Source organism: Osmerus eperlanus, chromosome 3 (genome assembly GCF_963692335.1).
Source record: "Osmerus eperlanus chromosome 3, fOsmEpe2.1, whole genome shotgun sequence".
In the NCBI taxonomy this organism is placed as follows: domain Eukaryota; kingdom Metazoa; phylum Chordata; class Actinopteri; order Osmeriformes; family Osmeridae; genus Osmerus; species Osmerus eperlanus.
In genome coordinates, this window is record NC_085020.1 from 10,119,059 (window position 1) to 10,137,974 (window position 18,916).

At 48.1% G+C, this 18,916-nt stretch overlaps 1 protein-coding gene across 3 annotated transcripts in view; it reads right to left on the reverse strand.

The window, feature by feature from the left end:
* The window catches only part of col4a2 (collagen, type IV, alpha 2), a 51,769-nt gene that overhangs the window by 26,842 nt on the left and 6,011 nt on the right, over positions 1-18,916 (reverse strand). For all 3 annotated transcript variants that reach the window (XM_062457131.1, XM_062457132.1, XM_062457130.1), the window contains exon 4: positions 9,273-9,353. In XM_062457131.1, the coding sequence (XP_062313115.1) occupies positions 9,273-9,353 (81 nt within the window). The remainder of the gene's footprint in view (positions 1-9,272; positions 9,354-18,916) is intronic.

Genomic DNA, 18,916 nt, shown 5'->3' on the forward strand with positions numbered 1-18,916 from the left:
TGCCTCTCTGATGTCTGTCCTGGTCCAGTCTGCCTCTCTGATGTCTGTCCTGCTCCAGTCTGCCTCTCTGATGTCTGTCCTGCTCCAGTCTGCCTCTCTGATGTCTGTCCTGGTCCAGTCTGCCTCTCTGATGTCTGTCCTGCTCCAGTCTGCCTCTCTGATGTCTGTCCTGCTCCAGTCTGCCTCTCTGATGTCTGTCCTGCTCCAGTCTGCCTCTCTGATGTCTGTCCTGCTCCAGTCTGCCTCTCTGATGTCTGTCCTGCTCCAGTCTGCCTCTCTGATGTCTGTCTTGTTCCAATCTGTCTGTCTGCTTGAATCTACATTAGCTTTGTTTTTCCGGTGTTATAGTGTCTTTCCCTGAGGACCTTGAGATATTATTTAGTTTATGACTGAGCCTTGCTATAACATTTCCCCGGTCCTTGGGAAACAGTGACACACACACACAAACACACACACTGTTACAAGTTCTCCCACATAAGTCTGAGCTATTTATTCCATCCTGTATTTACTTAGCATCAGGTCGGCCTGCTGTCATCATTTACAATGTTAACAATCCTGTCCCTTCTGCCTGGATATACAGTATCTGCTTATGCCACACACACATGCTCATGCGCACACACACACACACACACACACACACACACACACACACACACCACACACACACACACACACACACACACACACACACACACACACACACACACACACACACACACACACACAGACACAGAAGTCTAAACAGTAGGGAGTAAAGTAGGGAGAATACAGAGGGATAGTTCACTGCCTGGGAGAGTGTGCCATTGCCTGTTGGTGTCTTATAGATGCCACAAAGCACTGACAACATCACACAGGGGTGAAGCTCTCTATGACATGCACACACACACACACACACACACAGATCTTTAACACCAAAACACATGTGGTGTTGGATATGTCACATGGATGTGGGACATTACCTGTAACAAAGGCTATACAAACCAAATTGGAATGTCGTTGTGTGGAGGGCTGGGACAGCTTCGTCCCTTCCATACGAGCCTACACTCATAGACGGACTGTACACATGGCTGTGTACATACCTACATGGCTGTGTGTATGAACCAGCGGTTTCAGTCCTTGAAAAGCCCGGTCGGTATGAGTGGCTCCCACCCGTCGCCTGGAGAGGGAGGGGCGGCGGGGGGGGGGGGGGGGGGGGGGTGGCTGTCTGCAGAGGTGATGTTCAGATAGGAGAACGTGTTTAGACACGTGTTTTGATCCGCTTCCCTTCTTCTGACCTGGATCCAAGGCCCAGTTATGAAAACCCGCGATGGGATTTCTGAGAAAACTAAATAAATACATCTGAATGTTAAGACGGGATCCCTAGTAGACACAGGAGGGCTGACAGACTGGAGAGGGGTATGGAAGAAGGGGTGTGCCAATGGGGGGGACGGTGAGCAGACAGACATGGGTCTTTTACGGTTTATTTTTCCTTCTTGGTTTCTCAGTCTCTCTTCTACAGGATAGCTTTGCGTTGCTTTAGTCTGCCACTTTCCCCTCTCGAATTTTCCCTGTATCTTTCTCCCCCCTCGCTCCCTCCCTCCCTCACCCTCTTTCTTTCTCTATCCATCTCTCATCATCCACTCTTCCTTGGGCTTCGGGTTTAAGGTTTACATTGGCCCTAATGTGTTTAGACTGGAGCTAATATCTCCAGATACATCATCTGTACTCGGGAGAGCACGTGCACCCAGACAAACGTGTCTCTGGCCTAACACTGAGGGTCTACAGAGAGACTCTCTGTAGACTCTCTGTAGAGACTCATTTCTCCATCCTTCTCTCCACTCAGTGGAGAGAAGGATGGAGAAATGAGTGTGTGTGTGTGTGTGGGTGTATGTGTTGAGCCTCAAGACTCAGGGGGTTCCTAGGCTGAGAACAGAACAGTTTAGACCTCCAGTATCCCAGAGGTCTTGGGGGCCCCACACCTGTGCGATTGCCTCACAGTGCAAGAATGACACTTCTAGGGTCTGAGCTTGAGTCATGTGTGCGTGAGAGCAGGACCCAGCTGCAGTCTGTGTGTGTAAGGGGATCTTGAAAGTGTGTTTTCTAAAACCCAATGTACCATTACTTATTACCATTTGGAGTTTATAACAGCTCACACCCCGCCAAACTGCTCGGAACCAATGGCCTCATCTCCTTCTGTTTGTGCATGTCCATTAGACATCCACACCCGCACACTCCTCCCAAGGCTACTTTGACCAGGGCACCCCCGAGTATAGACTTACATCTATTAAATGGACTGTAAGGAACTGACTGGTACTTTATAAAGGACTTGAGACGAAAGTTCACACCGGAAGATTGGAGACTGGATTATCCATGCATTCACATAGAATTATTCACACATAGTTGAGATGCTGATCTCAATCTGGTGAAAGGGTCAGACAATTTGAATGTTATGACCCTCCCCCCTCCTCTATTTGCTTTAATGTAAGAGCTGTTTAAGTTAATGGGCGAATAACAAGTGAAAACAGCATCGACAGCAGTAGCGGGAACAGAAACCTCACATTAATCAGATTATAGTAATGACGGGAGATCTAATCCAGTGTGACCAGTCCCTGGCCAACTCATCCAACTGGACAATCAGAATCCTGGAATGACCCTGGTGTCCTGGTTCCAGAACGCCCAGTGGTTTCCCACGGTGGGATGCAGGCCACGCCTACACCATCTGTGGCAAGCATTCCTGCAGCGTTGCACACCACATGGATCAGCCAATCAGGGCAGGGTGCCAAGCAAATGCAGATGATAATGAATGTATGGCCTCTCTGAGATATCACAGAGCTCAGTCAAGGCAAGTCTTCTCAACCTGGTCTAATCCTGGTCTAAATCAGGTCTAAACCTGGCCTGGTCTAAACCTGGCCTGGTCTAAACCTGGACTGGTCTGAACCTGGCCTGGTCTAAACCTGGCCTGGTCTACATCTGGCCTGGTCTAAACCTGGCCTGGTCTGAACCTTGCCTAGTCTAAACCTGGCCTGGTCTGAACCTTGCCTAGTCTAAACCTGGCCTGGTCTAAACCTGGCCTTGCCTGAACCTTGCCTGGTCTAAACCTGGCCTGGTCTGAACCTGGCCTGGACAAAAGCTGGTCTAGATGTGACCTGAATCTCAACATAAACACTGCTGAATATCTTATGGTTTGACCATAGACTTATATTTTGGTCGTCTCATGACAGTCTATCTGCAATGCTTCTGTGCCTTCTTACTCTCTCTCTCTCTCTGAAGGGAGTATCGAATGCCCTAATCACTTCCTCTGCAGCTGTAGACTGCTCCGAAGGCAAGGCCTGATTGGAAACACATGGCACTGCCATTGTGAACAGCAACTTAGGTTTCCATAGTTACCTCTGGATACCGTGCCTACCTGCTGAACACTACTGCCCAAGGTGCACTGCAACACAGTAAGAGACTATTGTAACACACATACTAGAAGATTAGGGTCAAATAAGACCTTGACTACCCCCTGACAGAATGGGAGGCTCACTTAGTCTGTGTATGTGTGTGCACAACCATGCATACACGTGTGTGTATGTGTGTGTGTGTGTGTGTGTGTGTGTGTGTGAGAGAGAGAGGATGTTTGTGAGTGTGTCTGTCTGACTGACAAAATGAGTCTCTCTAAGGAGAAAAACAGAGGAGTGGACGACAATAGGTATTGACAGGGGAGAAATTATGTCATAGGAGGGAGGGAGGACGGGAGGGGAAAGGGTGAGCTGCTCCGGGATGCCATTCCAGGCCTCCGGAGACAGTTCTGGACTACATGTGGACCTGGTTTGTGATAGACAGATACAGGTGTAGAGAAGGAGAAAGTGCTGGGCATTTGATCTGTCCCAAAGCAGCATAAACAGCGTCAGCCTATTGATACAAATCTTTCTCTCACCCTGCTACTATGGCTACTATGAACAACTAATGTGTTGTTCTCTGGCCTCCCAATTACCTACTTAAAAAATTTACAGCGGGTGCAAAATGCTGCTCCTAGACTATTGACTAGAACCAGAAAGTATGATCACATAAAATCTACTCTCGTCTCTTTACACTGGCTCCCTATCCAAGCCAGAGCTGATTTCAAAGTTCTATTACTAACCTACAAATCTCTGCATGGATTGGCACCACCTTACCTCTCTGGTCTCCTTGCACCATATCGCCCCGCAAGGACATTTAGATCTCAAGATGCCGGCTATCTGGTGGTTCCCAAAATTAAGAAAAAAACTGCTAAAGGCAGGGCGTTCTCATATAGAGCACCTCTTCTCTGGAACAAATTACCTGTCTCAATTAAGGAGGCTGATACCGTTTCGACATTCAAAATTAGATTAAAAACGTTTCTTGTTTAGTCAATTCTATAACCGTTAAATGTAAGTGTGTGTATGTACTTTCTATGTACTTTCTTTGTAACATCTAGATTTTACAAATAAAGTAAACCTGTTCCTGCATATTGTTATTGTTATAGTTTCCGTTACTAGTTGGTGACAACGGGGGACGGGGCATTCTCACCCTTATTATATAAATATAACTTATTTTAGAGTTCTCTCCACTGGAACAGAGTTCATGTTCCAACCGAGGGGGGCTGGCACTGTCTTAGTGTCTAGGGCTGCATCAAATACCCTTTTTTGCTCTGCTAAATTGCTGCACTAGTCCACACTTGACTGGTGGGGATCTCATTCTAAATAAGACTGTAACTGTTAGCTGCTCCTGGCATTCTCTAATCCCTGCTCTCCATTCTCTCTCCCCCCTCCACACATCCCCTGTGGTGTGGGGGGTTTGAGCTGTCAATACCTGCCTGGTCGTCGGTCTGCCAACGCTGGACCTAGTCGCCAACCGGAAACCAGTCTCAATGACGGGCAACAGCGAGTTTCCCTTCCTACATCTACCAAGTTGAACAATGGATTTTGGTGTTTCAAAACCCATTGACACTTCCCTGCTGTATGACTATGTTAAGCCTGTGTTCTGCTCCTCTCTTTCACCAACCGTCTCTGGAGGAGGGGATCCCTCACTGAATTGCTAAATTTTTTCTCCTGTAGTGAGTTTTTCTGGGAGTTTTTCCTTGTCTTCCTTGAGGGTTTAGGTTGGTTGAGGGGCAGTTCTATGGGCGTATGTGAACCCCTCTGTGACATGCTTGCGTGTTAAAAGGGCTATACAAATAAATGATTTGATGGCTTGTATCAATGCAACTCCTAACGAGCTCTACTGGATCCGTGGTCATGAGAGTCATCGTGGTTCTGAGCGATGGGGGGGGGGGGGGGGGGGGGATTCTCTTGTAGCAGCTTCACACAGGCCATGGTTGCTATGATGTGCTGCTGCTGCTACAGTTTGGGCAGTGGCAGACATAATTATGTGTGTGTGTGTGTGTCTCTCAGCACCCTTTAAGAGATGTTCCTCTGTCTCAGGGTAACAAAGCTCCCTTGTCCAACAGGCTCCAGCATCTTTACATGTGGTGAGGTTGAGGCCCCCTGACAGCCTGTTAAAGATGGCGCCGGACCGGACCGTGACCCGGGTCCTTACAGGACCGGGTCACCGCTGGAACTCCACAGCCCCCTGACCCTCGCTAACGGTTGGTGGCAGTGTTTTCCCCCCCCCTCTGGCTGTTGCCTTGGTTACGGACACAGCTTTTGAGGACTTGACACGCTAATAAGACGCGGGTGGGTTGTGGGCCGTGCGCGCACACACACACAGCTGCATGCTGTCTGTCTGAAGCCCTCTTCACCGAGGAATTTCATTTCACAACTTGTGCTTGCCCACGCAGAAACTTCTGCCCCGTCTCGGATGAGGCAGTCAAAATGGTGTCGAGACCGTCTGCGCGGAGGGGTCTGTCTGTCTGTACATTTGTACAGACAAATGTACAGACAGACAGTGTACGGACCACCCCCCCCCCCCCCCCCCCCCCCCCCCCCCCCGCCGCCCCCAGAACCATACTGTAAATAGAACTGTGTTCTCAGAGGGCCGGACCCCCACATTCCAGACTGTTCCGTTATCCTGTCCCCATGGAGACAGGATGGTCCATGACGAGGAGGGGACTTCTGAAGGTATATTTGGTCTTGTTTTCATGGAACAAGGAAATCACACCATTTATAGAAGGCAAACACAAACGATTTCTGTTCCCACACAAAAGCGTCACTGTCTTTCTAGAAAAGATACGCGGATCGTCATTGTGCTCCACTTCCTGTGACGCGTGTCACTTCTTGTTCCACATCTAAAGCAGCTTTTTCCAGGAGGAAGTGGGGAATAAACTGATCTTTTCCAAAAACTGATCTAGTATTTTCTATACTTCTGTCCATTTGACTGTCCTTCTGTTTCTTTGTCTGGCCAACTTGGAACTGTTCCTGGGTAGGATCTAACGCTCTGGTTAGTTATACATTTTGTAATATTAAAGAATCATGTGGTGTCCCAAGGTAATTGTATGCAGAAGACATGAGTGAAGTATCTTCTCACACGGAAAACAACCTGAACATTTATGTGATGGAAACTCTTGAGATTGACATAATAGTGATTTTGCCGCATAAAATAACGGTACTTGATGGACCGATTGTCTTCATTAGACTTGTTGTTTCGGAATAAATGACATGAAGTAAGAAATCGCTGATAAAGAGGCCATATGGAGGAGGACTTCCTCTTCCCCCTGATAACCTCCTTACATTTCACTTACGATGACTACTCTGGAAAACGTTGTGAAATCTACGCGCGCGTGTCAGCCATTTGACGGCTACATTAGATGAGAGCGGCAGCATGGTAGCGCCACCTGTTTCTTCCCCTCTCCCTAGGAGAGTATCTCTGACTCTCTTGTGCTTCACCCGTATGTCTCTCTCTCTCTCTCTCCTCATGAGAGGGAGGCGAGGTGAAGAGGTCAACTCCTGATAGCTCTTCATATCAGCCCAGCCCCTTCCTATTCCTGTGAACTGGGAGAGAAGATGAAGAGGAGTGGAGAGGGAGAAGTTGGAACCGAGAGGAGAAAAGATTGGACAAGCGGAGCGGATAGCAGAGGAGAAGAGAGGAGTGTGATATTTGTCTTTTGCCTCCAAAGTCTAAACACTTGCGGTGGTGCCAGGGATGTGGGTGGTGGCAGGGCGCAGAAGCTGTGGACTGCCAGACGGCCTCTCCAGCCCCCAATTTGAGCATCTACGGAACTCAACTCATGCACACACAATAAACTCCATTCTTCCTCGATCGCAAAAACCGCCTGTCTCTCTCTCTCCGTCTGTGTTGTCTTTGTTTCAAGATCTTTCTCGGCGTCTCGGTTTTTGTATCTGCGTCTCTCTTCTGTCCCTCTGCTTCCCTTTTTCATCTCCGGATCTCACCAGATCTTTCTGGGTCCAACTTACATTGAGTCCGAATAACACACACACCGTGGAAGGGAAGATCATTGCGAGTCTCCAGAACTGAGCGGGAGACAGCTGTATTTCAACACAGATGTCAGACTGATGGATCAGCTCCAGTGACAGATGGAGGTGACACCCCTCATCGGCTCCAGCCTCGCCCAGGCACATCCATAATATGTCTGAATCTTATAAACATGGAACAACGTGTGACCGCAAATCAACCAACGGTCACCCCTCTGGAGATATTGGTATGAACGATTGCAAGCAAACCACAAATTTGAATGTCATCCAATCAGCACAGCTGTGAGTGTGTGTGTGTGTGTGTCGGGGTCTGAGTCGGGCCAAGTCGAGGTCCTGAGTAAGATCTGCGGATATATATGAGTCTAAGCAGCGTATGCTGGTTATGGAATGGTATTCCTAGGAGGGGGAAATGGAGAGAGGGAGACAGAGACAAGGAGGGAGATGAGAGGGAAGGAGAAAGAGGAAGAGATGGAGGACAGACATCTGGATGAATCCACTCTTGCATCTTATCGTCAAGAGCACAAAACAGAGGGAAGAGATAGATGGGGAGATGGAGGTAGCGGGACGTGACACCAGGATGTAGGGTCGGTTCAATAGATATCGCCAAAGACTCATAGGAAAGACGGAATTTACTGCTACAATATGTAAGCAGTAAAACTTCCAGGACAGACTGTAGACTCTCGGGACAAAAACATGAAACTAAGAAGTAGTGTTTGTATCACAGCATTCTACTGGATTTTATCGTGTAAATAGGCAGTGACTGTGATGGAGTGAGGATGAAGAGGATGAGGAAGACGGAGGAGGGGTGAAGGAGAGGATGTTTCAATTTACCTTTGTTTGTTGAAACAAAGGTCAGGGTAACAAACATGCCCAAGTGCCAAGGTGCTGGAGAGAGAAAGACTGAAAGAAAAAAAGACAGAGAGATACAGAGAGATACAGAGAGAGATAAGAGAGAGAGAGAGAGAGAGAGAGACAGAGAGAGAGAGAGAGAGAGAGAGAGAGAGAGAGAGAGAGAGAGAGAGAGAGAGAGAGAGAGAGAGAGAGAGAGAGAGAGAGAGAGAGAGAGAAAGCCTCTCACAACCTTGGCCCTGACATTATAATGCCTCAGAGAACAATCAGGAGAGAGAGGAAGCCAAGCTGAATGTCTGACCTCTCTCTCCCATAGTCTAAGCATCCTCTGGAATGCGAGGGTATGGACTTCCTCTCCTCCCCTCGCTCCCCTTCCATTTCCCTCTCGACTCCTTCGCTTAGGGTTTCCTGTCAACGCAGCGAGTGCGTAGGTCAGAGGTGGAGAAGATTGTAAAACCTCAGAGCCGGAGAGGCCTTGTGTTTTGCTGTTCCTTTCCCCTCCCCCCTGAACATCACTCAGGCTTCACTCTGCCCGCATGCGGGTGGTGGTGGTGGTTCCCTGGGGCCTGAGCCCTCCTCCACCGGCTGGGCGTGGGGGTCACTCTGGCTCCCTGCAGGGCCGTTAGCTCACTGTACACGTCTATCTATCTGTTCTCTCTCTGGCTTCTTTTGGTTTACGTGTCACGCACCGTTTCTTTTCCCTCTACTTCTCCGTTCTTCCTCCCTCCGTCCTTCCTTTCCCTTCCTTGTTCCCTCTCTCTTCTTCTTCTCAACCGCTTCCCACCCCCCGAAAAACACACAACCTGTCCTCTTTCATCCTCCCGGTGTTCATTTCTCCAGTTTCACCACCAAGAGGGGCAAGGGGGAGAGAGCCCACAACCCGTCATGGCGCTGACGATGTCGCATTGCATTGTTGTGGTGCTATAGTCTCCCGAGAGAGCCAAATGGGAGAGAGTTGTTCTGGTACCTGAGGTTGAGGCTGCAGGGGATAGAGACTGGGGTACAGAGGCTACAGAGGCTACAGAGGCAGAGGGGGAGGGGGGTGTGGGTGTGGGAAAGAAAAAAGTGACTTACCCTGGTGCCCTTCTCCGGGAAGCATTTGCACCCTCCGCTGCAGTCTCTCCCTCCACAAGGGCCGCTGTGCTTCTCACCGCCCTGAAACACAGCAGCAACACCAGGCCAGAGATCAAAACATGGGCTTCATGACTAATCGGCTCGTTGCTTGACAAGATGATTGGTTGTATGAATAGTTGTGTGTTTATCTTTCTGTGTGTGTGTGTGTGTGTGTGTGTGTGAGTACTGGATGTGTGAGTCTGTCTTTACGTGTGTGTATGGGGACTTTGTTTGTCTGGTAATCGGTTGTTCTGATGTGGTCGGTTTGGCTCATGCTAGACTCCAAATACTCCTCAGACATCCGGACGGACGAAACACAGACGTGAAACACACTGGGCCTTCATACCAGAAACACTGCATGTCAATTAGCTGTTTGAACACGAGCCCATTCATCTGGACAGCCACAGGCGGTCGACACATCCTCCACAACAACACACAGAGCTACTCACACACGCAATATCCATAAGTAGATATTCCCATTACCATACAGTCGCTGGACATGCAAACCGTGATCTCTGAGACCGAGCCTGAGGCTGTGACCACCAATAGCGCACACACTGCATCAGTAGTCTCTCTCTCTCTCTGTCGACATATGAATGAGCGCAATCTCCACAAATCCACATTATGATTCACACCTCATTAGTGAGTCAACGATCCTAAAGGTTTCCAACTCAGAGCCTGAGAGAGAATAGTAATGATGAGAGAGCAGAAGCTCGTATACACAATTCAACACACTCCCAAGTTCCCTCTCAGAAAACAATGTACTGCCCAGAACAGGCCTCTCAGTGAGTATGGACACACTGCGTGCTTGTGTATGAAAAATGTGTTTCTGTGTTAGTGTGTGTGTGTGCCATCTTCACGGCTGGAGTCTTATCTCCAGACGTCACTGGACTCTCCGTGCCCACGTGCCCCTCCTACACAGTCATACCACAGGCAGCTTACACATCAACAGTCTGACAGGGGTCCTCCCTCGCTGTGGGACCGCCCCCCTCCCTCCCTGACGGACTCCCCCCCCTCTCTCCCTGCTCCCACTTCATAATGAAACTCCCAAAATGGACTACCAATGCCACAGGACAGAGGCATGTACCAGAGGAATTCTCTCTCTCTCTCCTCCCTCTCCCATCCCTCTTCTCTTCCACTGCCTAAGGCCTGGGGTCTGACAAAGGCCACATTGAGACCCTCCCTCCAGTAAGGGCATATTGAGACCCCACCCCCCCCCCCTGGCAGTAAGACAAAGAGCCTCAGTCTCCCCAGCCAGACTGTCCTTTCTTGGTCCCCTATCTCTCCGACACAAAGGCCCTCTTCCCCTCAGCTCTGTGGAATGCATTAGGCTCAGTTTCCCCCTCAGCTCTATTTGATCGTCGCTATCCGTCTGCCCGAGCGAGGCTGTGTTAACTGCTGCTGTTCGAAGTTGAGACACAGAGATGACCAGATAGGTGTCATCGCCAGGGAGCTTAACTACAGCCATTGTTTTACAGAGCAAACTTGAGTCCTGCATCCTAGCAGTCTAGGGTGTTTGACATCTCCTCTGGTTAGGGGGCTTGACATCTCCTCTGGTCTAGAGTGTATTCTGTCTACTCTGGTTAGGGGGGCTTGCTTTATCCCCGGTGGTCCAGGCCTATAGTGTTAGTCTAGGGTGCAGGACAGCCAGGGGTCAGTGGGAGCATCTCCATACTGGAAAGGAAAAAAAGGGAGGGAAGCCTCACCACAGGATTTGAGACACACCCCTACAGGAGCGAGAGGGAATCACTGTGTCACACACTGGGACATGTTACCTCTGGCCAGACACAAAGAACAAAACAGAATTCCCCCCGTCGGGCCCAAAATAGATAATGAGAATTCAACTTGAAGACAATGCCATTGTGTTACAGTATCCTGTTTCCCTGACAACAATTCTCTCTGACAACAAGTCTTTACCTTCTCCAAGCTTGACAAACTAATGACTTTACCTCCATTCTGAGAACACTCAGGGAAATGTATGTGTGTGTGTTTGCTTGTGCGCAACTCCCACCAGGATAGCGAGGTCAAAAGCTAATCAAATGAGAATTAGACACCAGACTACATCGCCTCCTGTGTCCTTACATTTTCTCCGAAAAGATTAATGTGTGTTTCTCTAACTATAGGTGGTCTCCAGTCTGGGGTGGATTGATGTTTGTGTTTAATGAAGAAAGCTGAGGCCATGTAGACTCTTGTACTCCCTTCCTGTGTGACTGCACTAAAGCCTCCCTCCCTGTCACACATACTCCCATACGCCCCATACGGTAAATCCTGCTGTGTAGGCAACATACAAACACACAGTCTGACAGAGAGAGACATATACACACACACCCTGCAGTATATCACTTTTATCTTATCAGCGAATGTCTTTAAGGATGTATGGTTGAATAGACTTCTGGTAATTAACCACCCACATACATACACACACCAATTAATATCATTTAAATAACAGTAAGATAACAATCAAGAGAGTGTAGTATATCTTCCGTAGTTGGTTCATTTCAAGATTTGCTGTGTCTGTTTGTGTGTGTGTGTGCCCGTGTGATATGCACAGAAAGGCAATGAGCATAACTGAAAACCTGACGTTCAGATGTTAGTCGGAGAGTAACATAACACTCAGAGTATGGTCCTATGTCCAGACATAACAAACCCTGTCCAAATGATGATGCTTTGGTTGGTTACTGTGGTCAATGAGTCATGGTGGGGGTTCACCCAGGTCTAAGAGCTTATAAAACCGCAGACATACGTATCTATAGCACACCACAAGCACACAAACTAACATTCAACCGGGATCAGACATGTCAATATCAAACCATAACCACATCCCACAACCATTAAACAGAAGCACACAAACACTGTGACTAATCTCAATGGTCCATTCACTGTATATCAGCCAGACTAAACTATACACAACTCAAGATACTAAATTACACACCACAGACTCAACAACATTACCCGGGCCTAACTACAGACCCCATATCTGAGGAAAGATGAGGAAAGAACCGTTGTGTAGGAAAAGCTGAATCTAGGAGTGTCCTCTCTTTTAACACACACACAAATATATACACACAGCTGACATACAGTACAGCACACTCATGGCAACCCACAGCTGGGCTCTGCTGTTTACTGCTGTTTGCTTGGACATCCCATATGTCCCTTGGTGAATCCCTTCCTGTCCCTGGATGTAAACCCCACCGATCATTATTCTGTCTGCTTTCTAAAAAAGGTATAAAGACGCGTATGGCTGGAAGGGCCTACATGGAGATAGCCGTGTCCACTAGGGAGGGCAGGGGGTGGAGGAGCGCTGCATATTTGAAAATGCACTTGGTGGATCTCCTGTGTCCGGCTGAGAGCCCAGCTCATCTTTAAATTCCAGATCAAAGTGTGTGTGGGTGGGTGACGGACTTTGAAGAAGAAGAGAGTCTTTAAAACGGCGGTTATTACGTTTCCAAGCATTCCCAGGTCACAACCTCCCGATGTCATCACGGAAGCGACCGTAAACAGCCATCAGTCTGTAACCCCAGCCTGAAGTGATGGATACGACAGATCGGTCCTCTAGGATGGCCTCTCGGTTTACACACATGAAACAGCCTCGGCTCTTCACGTCACCTCCCACCCACCTCCTGTGCTCTTGGGGATCAGAGAACATCTGGTCACCCCTACCCTAACTCACCCCTGACCCCTAAAGGGATGCTCACATGAGATGTGTACGTTTGTTGGTGTCGAGCGCAGGCTTGTTCGTCTCCCGCATGAACGCACTGTGGCTAACACGTTAATCATTGCTACACGTGACCGTTTTTTTGGGGGGGGGCTTTCAAAACAGTTATAGTACAGCTGAGGGAGACTGCATCCACATACATAATTCACAGAACATTAGAGCTTTCTCTAAATACCCCCCAAAAATGACAACGCCCACTTCACACCTATTGGTTGACACGAGGTTTGCATGCATATTCACCTCAAGGTCGCACGTAAACTCTCCCACTAGCTGTGAGGCTACATTCATTGAAAAAGAATGGACGGCTTCACATAAAAAAGGACCCCTTAACTTACCCCTGCTCCAGCTCTCCCCTCTCCTAACTCACCCTCACCCTTAGAGCCTCTCAGGGCATATGGAGCCCACAGACAGGTAGGGCCTCCGAGGGGAAGCAGACATGTCAAATACGGTGCTGCTCTGATCACTGCCGCTGAGGGTCGTAGGACCTGTGGTATCCACACTAACCAGAAGCCAGTGAACCACTTTGGGCTGAGTGGATAACACACGCGGTGGCCTGTGGTTTGACTGCTGGGGCTCCCCCCCCCCCCCACCATCGCTGCTAACACTCAGTGGGGTGCCAAGCCCTGACCTCTGACCCTGGTCCAAAGGAAAGCCTCTGGCTGGAACCCACTAATCATCTTAGTTCTGGAGGACCCTGCCTGCCTGGAGGTCTTCGTCACAGCAGAGACATGTGAAGCGTCGAGGCACACCATTACTGTGTAAATACACTTAACGGCACTGCAGTAGAGCCAGGCTTAGTCCTTCTAGTCTATGACACAGCTGCTGCCTGGCTTGTCAATGGGTATATTTATCTCCATAGGACCGCAACGGATGACATGAGCCATAACTCCGTTTACTGTCTATTGATGGTGCGAGCGTGTGTACGAGAATGTGTATTTGTCCTGCGTCTACGTGTACGTAGGCGTGGCGAAAGCCGAGGAATGGCAGTCTCCCACACGGGAGCGTGAGGGATGGAGAGACCTGTCCACCGAGAGAGCTCTTAATGAGATGGAATGTGAGCTCTGCGTGCGCGTGTGTTTGAGGGAGCGACTCTGGCAGACAATTAACCCGACCGTTTTAGGGCCTTGACAGGGGCACGATTCTGACCATGCTGGGTTTTTTTTTTGTTGGGCTACAGCAGATGTGGTATCTCACTTCATACCGGTGTCAGCATGTGTGCGCCTGAACTGTATCTACTACATCTGTGTGTGTGTATTACAGCGGATTGTTAATCATGGAACTGCTATGTTAGACTCTCCTCTCTGACATGGGCTGATGAAAAAAAAGGGTCTAGAATGTACGTGAAAGCTGTCTTCAGTTTGTGTGAGGCGTGTCCTCCGTCTGTGTGTGTGTGTGTGTGTGTGTGTGGGGGGGGTGTCTTTACTGTGTGTGTGCAAGAGAGGTGTCCTTAGTGTGTGTAAGCTGTTGCCAAGGCTAGATGACACTCACATCTGTAGATAGAGGAACACTGTGACCTACTTGTCGATGTGCCTGCCTGCTAACTGGCTGGACTTGAGGCAGAAAATTACAGAGCAGGAAACACTAAGGCTTTGTTGTGGCTGTTATCAGTGTTTGGGTCTCTTTCTGCATGAAGGAGTGCATCTTGAACTTCCTAGAAACAGCAACATGAACCGTATGGTACGAGTACTTCTGGTTCTGTGTTGGTTTTAGACGAGAACGACTATAACTCATCGTTTCCCTCTGCATATGGGGCTGAGCATGTCAGTGTGAGGTCGAGTTTGTTTCCAGTATGGATTTGATAGACAGTCTGTCAGTAGTGTAAGGACTGTTTTGAGGTTGGGTTTTTATCTTTTTGGATTATCATGCTGTCCTTTCTTAATCTGCAGAGTCCGTGCACACAAACACACACACACACACACACACACACACGTATCAGAAGTCTTCACACAGCTCATCAGTCCTCCCAATCTTACCCCTCACTGGTACTTGAACTCAGGATCTCTGAATCACAAGTGCGACTACTTACCAGCTATGCCAACAAAAAGATAGCATTTTGCTGGCTCGGGTGAACTGTATTTATACCTGAGGAGTGAGTTTCACCAATTCACATTGGCTACATACACACATAGCTAACGTCATCTCTCAGAGCAGAACAATTGGAGGAAGGGTTAGGGTGCTCTTGTTGTAAAGTACAATAGAACAGAGCAGATTGTCTTAACAGCACATATGGCTCAAAATCATATTTCCCCCTAACTCTTAACCCTCAATTTATCACAAAAACTAAACCTGAACCCTAAACCTAATCTTGGCTCCTAATCCTAGAACTATTTTAAAACTTAATCCCAAAACCTTGATGTCATTCTTACTCTATTTCTAACCCAGACCCCTCAAAACCCCCCAGAAATAACACTAACTTGGGAGGACCAAGAACACAAACATGTTCCTTCTTTTAATATTCTTGAGGGGACTTCTGGTTTAACCCTAGCCCACACACACACACACATACTCATATACACACACACACATACACACATGCACCCCCCCCCACACACAAACACACAGCCACACACACACAGCTAGGTTCAGATGAAAACCAAATGATGTTGTTCCAACATAACTGCCAACCACAAGACTAGTCAAACCCTCAGTATCTGAGGGCAGTCTGTTTGTCTTGGCATGGGTGTTGTTTTGGGAGCATATCTAGAAATAGGAACGTATAGCTCCTCTTCAAAAGTCCTTCACCAAAGATATGAGAATACTTCCTCAAAGCTTCTCCACTGACGGAGACTAGGGTTGTGGCCATTTTGGATCTCCCAGTTGACTTGCATCCAACCTGTCCGCACCATCAATGTTTTTCTGAGAGATTGCTCCATCACCAGCCACTTCCTGTGGTGACCCAGCAGTGTTGGACAGCCACACCCTCTCAACACCTCAGGGACACCAACACACACACAGACCTGGATCAAAACATAAACATCACCACACATAAGAATGACAAATGAAGGCAGATAGAGAATATAGAGCGTAGAGGAAATTAAGAATGGAGGAGAGAGTGAAAACAGGGCAGTGAGCTAGATCATGAGAACAGCTGTGTGACTGAACACAGGAAGTGGTTATTTCCCATATCCCTCTGGGACAACACTGGAAACCAGAAGAAAAAAAAACGGAAAGAGAAAGAAAGTCTCTCCTCTGGCTGAGCTCCAGGGTAAACAGGGTTCTGGTTTCTGCCTCGGCCCGGCCCAGCTGATCCTGCCTCAGGTCACACACACACTGAACTCTAACTCCCAGGGGGCCACATCCTAATCAGAACTTCCTGTCTCTGACAGAGGTAAATAGAGGTGGGATTAGAGTCAATGGTAAACCTTATAGAGCTAACCTGTCCCCGCCCCACCTCTAATCAGATATCCAATGAGCTCCAGATGGCGCAGATTCCTTCCAACGCAATACTAAACCTGAGAGTTCTGGGAACTGTGTGTGGGTGAGATTGTATATGTCTGTTCTACTAGACCCGCCCAACATGGATACCCCACCAAAGTAATCGGGGCCTCTGATTGGTCAAAAGGGGATAGGTTCAAATGAATCAACATTAATAAGGAAGCGGCTTCAGACAAGATTGTAGTCTCTTAAATGACGTCATCTTTAAATGTCTCCTAACACACAATGACTAATTCAAACAAATGACACACAATTAACATTATTATTGTGGGACACGTCTACGTAGAAAGTACTGCCTTTGACACGAACAGCAGGCACCGACTAAGTATGTGTATATGTGTGTGTGCGACTTCCAGATCTAATCACAGCTGAAACAATCCTTCCGTCTGAGCTCATTCACCAGCATCACTGAGGAGAGACAGACGACCCACGTGCCGGAGGAGAGAGACAGAGAGAGACAGACAGAAGAAGAAAGAAAAAGTTCGATGGTAGAGAGTCAGAGAGAAAGAGAGAGATTGAGACAGGGACAAACATACGCTGCGCCAAGCTTATGCCCTCTCCAAAGATAAATAGATGGAAGGTGAGGTCAGAAAAAAGAGGGGAAGACAAGAGGGAGAGATGTGTCTATAAAAGGAAGAGAGCAGGAATAGTGAGACAGAGAGAGAGGAAGAAATGAAAGGAGGAGGGAATTCTAAATGAGGAAAGGTCTTGGCATTCACTCCGTTTAGCCTGACGAGTCCCCGCCTGCCTCCATTGGGAGAGAGAAAGAGAAAGAGAAAGAGAGAGAGAGAGAGAGAGAGAGAGAGAGAGAGAGAGAGAGAGAGAGAGAGAGAGAGAGAGAGAGAGAGAGAGAGAGAGAGAGGGAGAGAGAGGGAGAGACAGAGACAGAGAGAGAGAGAGACAGAGACAGAGAATTTCCAGGAAATTCAAACAAACTAAATTCCATTCGAGCATGAATAAACATACATTTAAAAAACCCACTCATTCTACACCCCTTGCCTTCAATAGACAATGTTTTGTTGTGTAACTGCTCAATCATTTTACATTCAGTTTCTAGGTGCTTCCATGATTCCATGTTCCATGTTACCAAAAGATGGGATGAGACCGTGGAAGCGTAAAACTAGAAACTACTTTAAATATCTCACCATGAGGCGAACATGAGCCTACAGCAACAATGACGGATCATTTCTACGCTAGCTCTATTCCTCTTCCTTAACATGCCAGATAACTGCTAACTTCATAGTAAGTCACACAGTAGTCTACTAATGCTCCACGAGTGACATGATGCAAAACAAACTTGAAGAGAAAACCAGACCAAAAAAAAGTCAGCACACATGTAGAGAAGATTCAATAGACAGATGATAGAAAAGAAAGAAAGGTATGGGGCTTTGAACACTTTTTTTATTCTTGAATGAATGTTGTGGTAAAGGAACCTGCATCTGAACTCCATAGGGGCTGATAATATCATGTCTCGTGTGTGTGTGTGTGTGTGTGCAACCTTTGCAGTGTGGGTCTGTGCGTGCACATGTGTGTGCGTGTGTGTGTGGTCGGGTTTGTTACACAAGACTGAGGTTGAAAACGGGGCATTAAGCAGAGCAGTTATCCATGGAAGCGAACATTCTTGACATTTTCACCATCCCTTTTAACTCTGACAGAGAGAGAGAGCATACTTCACCCTCTCCCGCAACATACCCCTCGACTAATCTTCCTCATCCTTCCAGATGTAGACACAAACACAGGTGTCTATCCCAGCCTGTATACAGTGTGGTATGTTTACAGTGTGTGTGTATGTTGAGCCCTCCCAGATGTGGGCGCTCTTCTGCTTCATGTCCGCTCAGACGCCTCTTGTCACAGGCACCGTTCACACGGTGGACCAAGCGCTTCCTCCGTACTCCACAGCTTCACGCTATTGCATCACCCACGTGTACCGTTAGCGCTAACATGATCGCTGACCTGAACACATTCCTGCTCCGAGCCACTTCTCTTGATCGAGCACTACGAACGATAGTTGTGTCCCAGCAAAAGTTAAGAGGTTACCGTGTTTCTTCCCAGAGTCGGACTGACATTCCGGAAGGAAGAGGGAGTTAACCCCAGCTGTATCTATCTGCTGGCCATGAGTGAATGGGAGCGGGATTCTAGAAGGTTTATTGAAAGCACTGGTTTATTCAAGCTTTCCACTGCATTTGAGACCCAATTCTGCAGCGCTAGTAGTCCGTCTCATGAAATCACTGTAGGTTTGTAAACTAGAGACCGAGTATGTTTACACACAATGCACACAACAAAACAAACAGGTCTAAAACACTCAACCGAACCAAGTGGGTCTCCAGTGGACATGGCTACAGGCACAAGGGGAAAGGTGGTGTGGGCCCAAATAAATCCCTCACACATTTGGCATCCTCTCTGCTCCTCTTCCTGTTTAGGAGAGCTCCGTTTCTTCACCCCCCAGATGCATGCA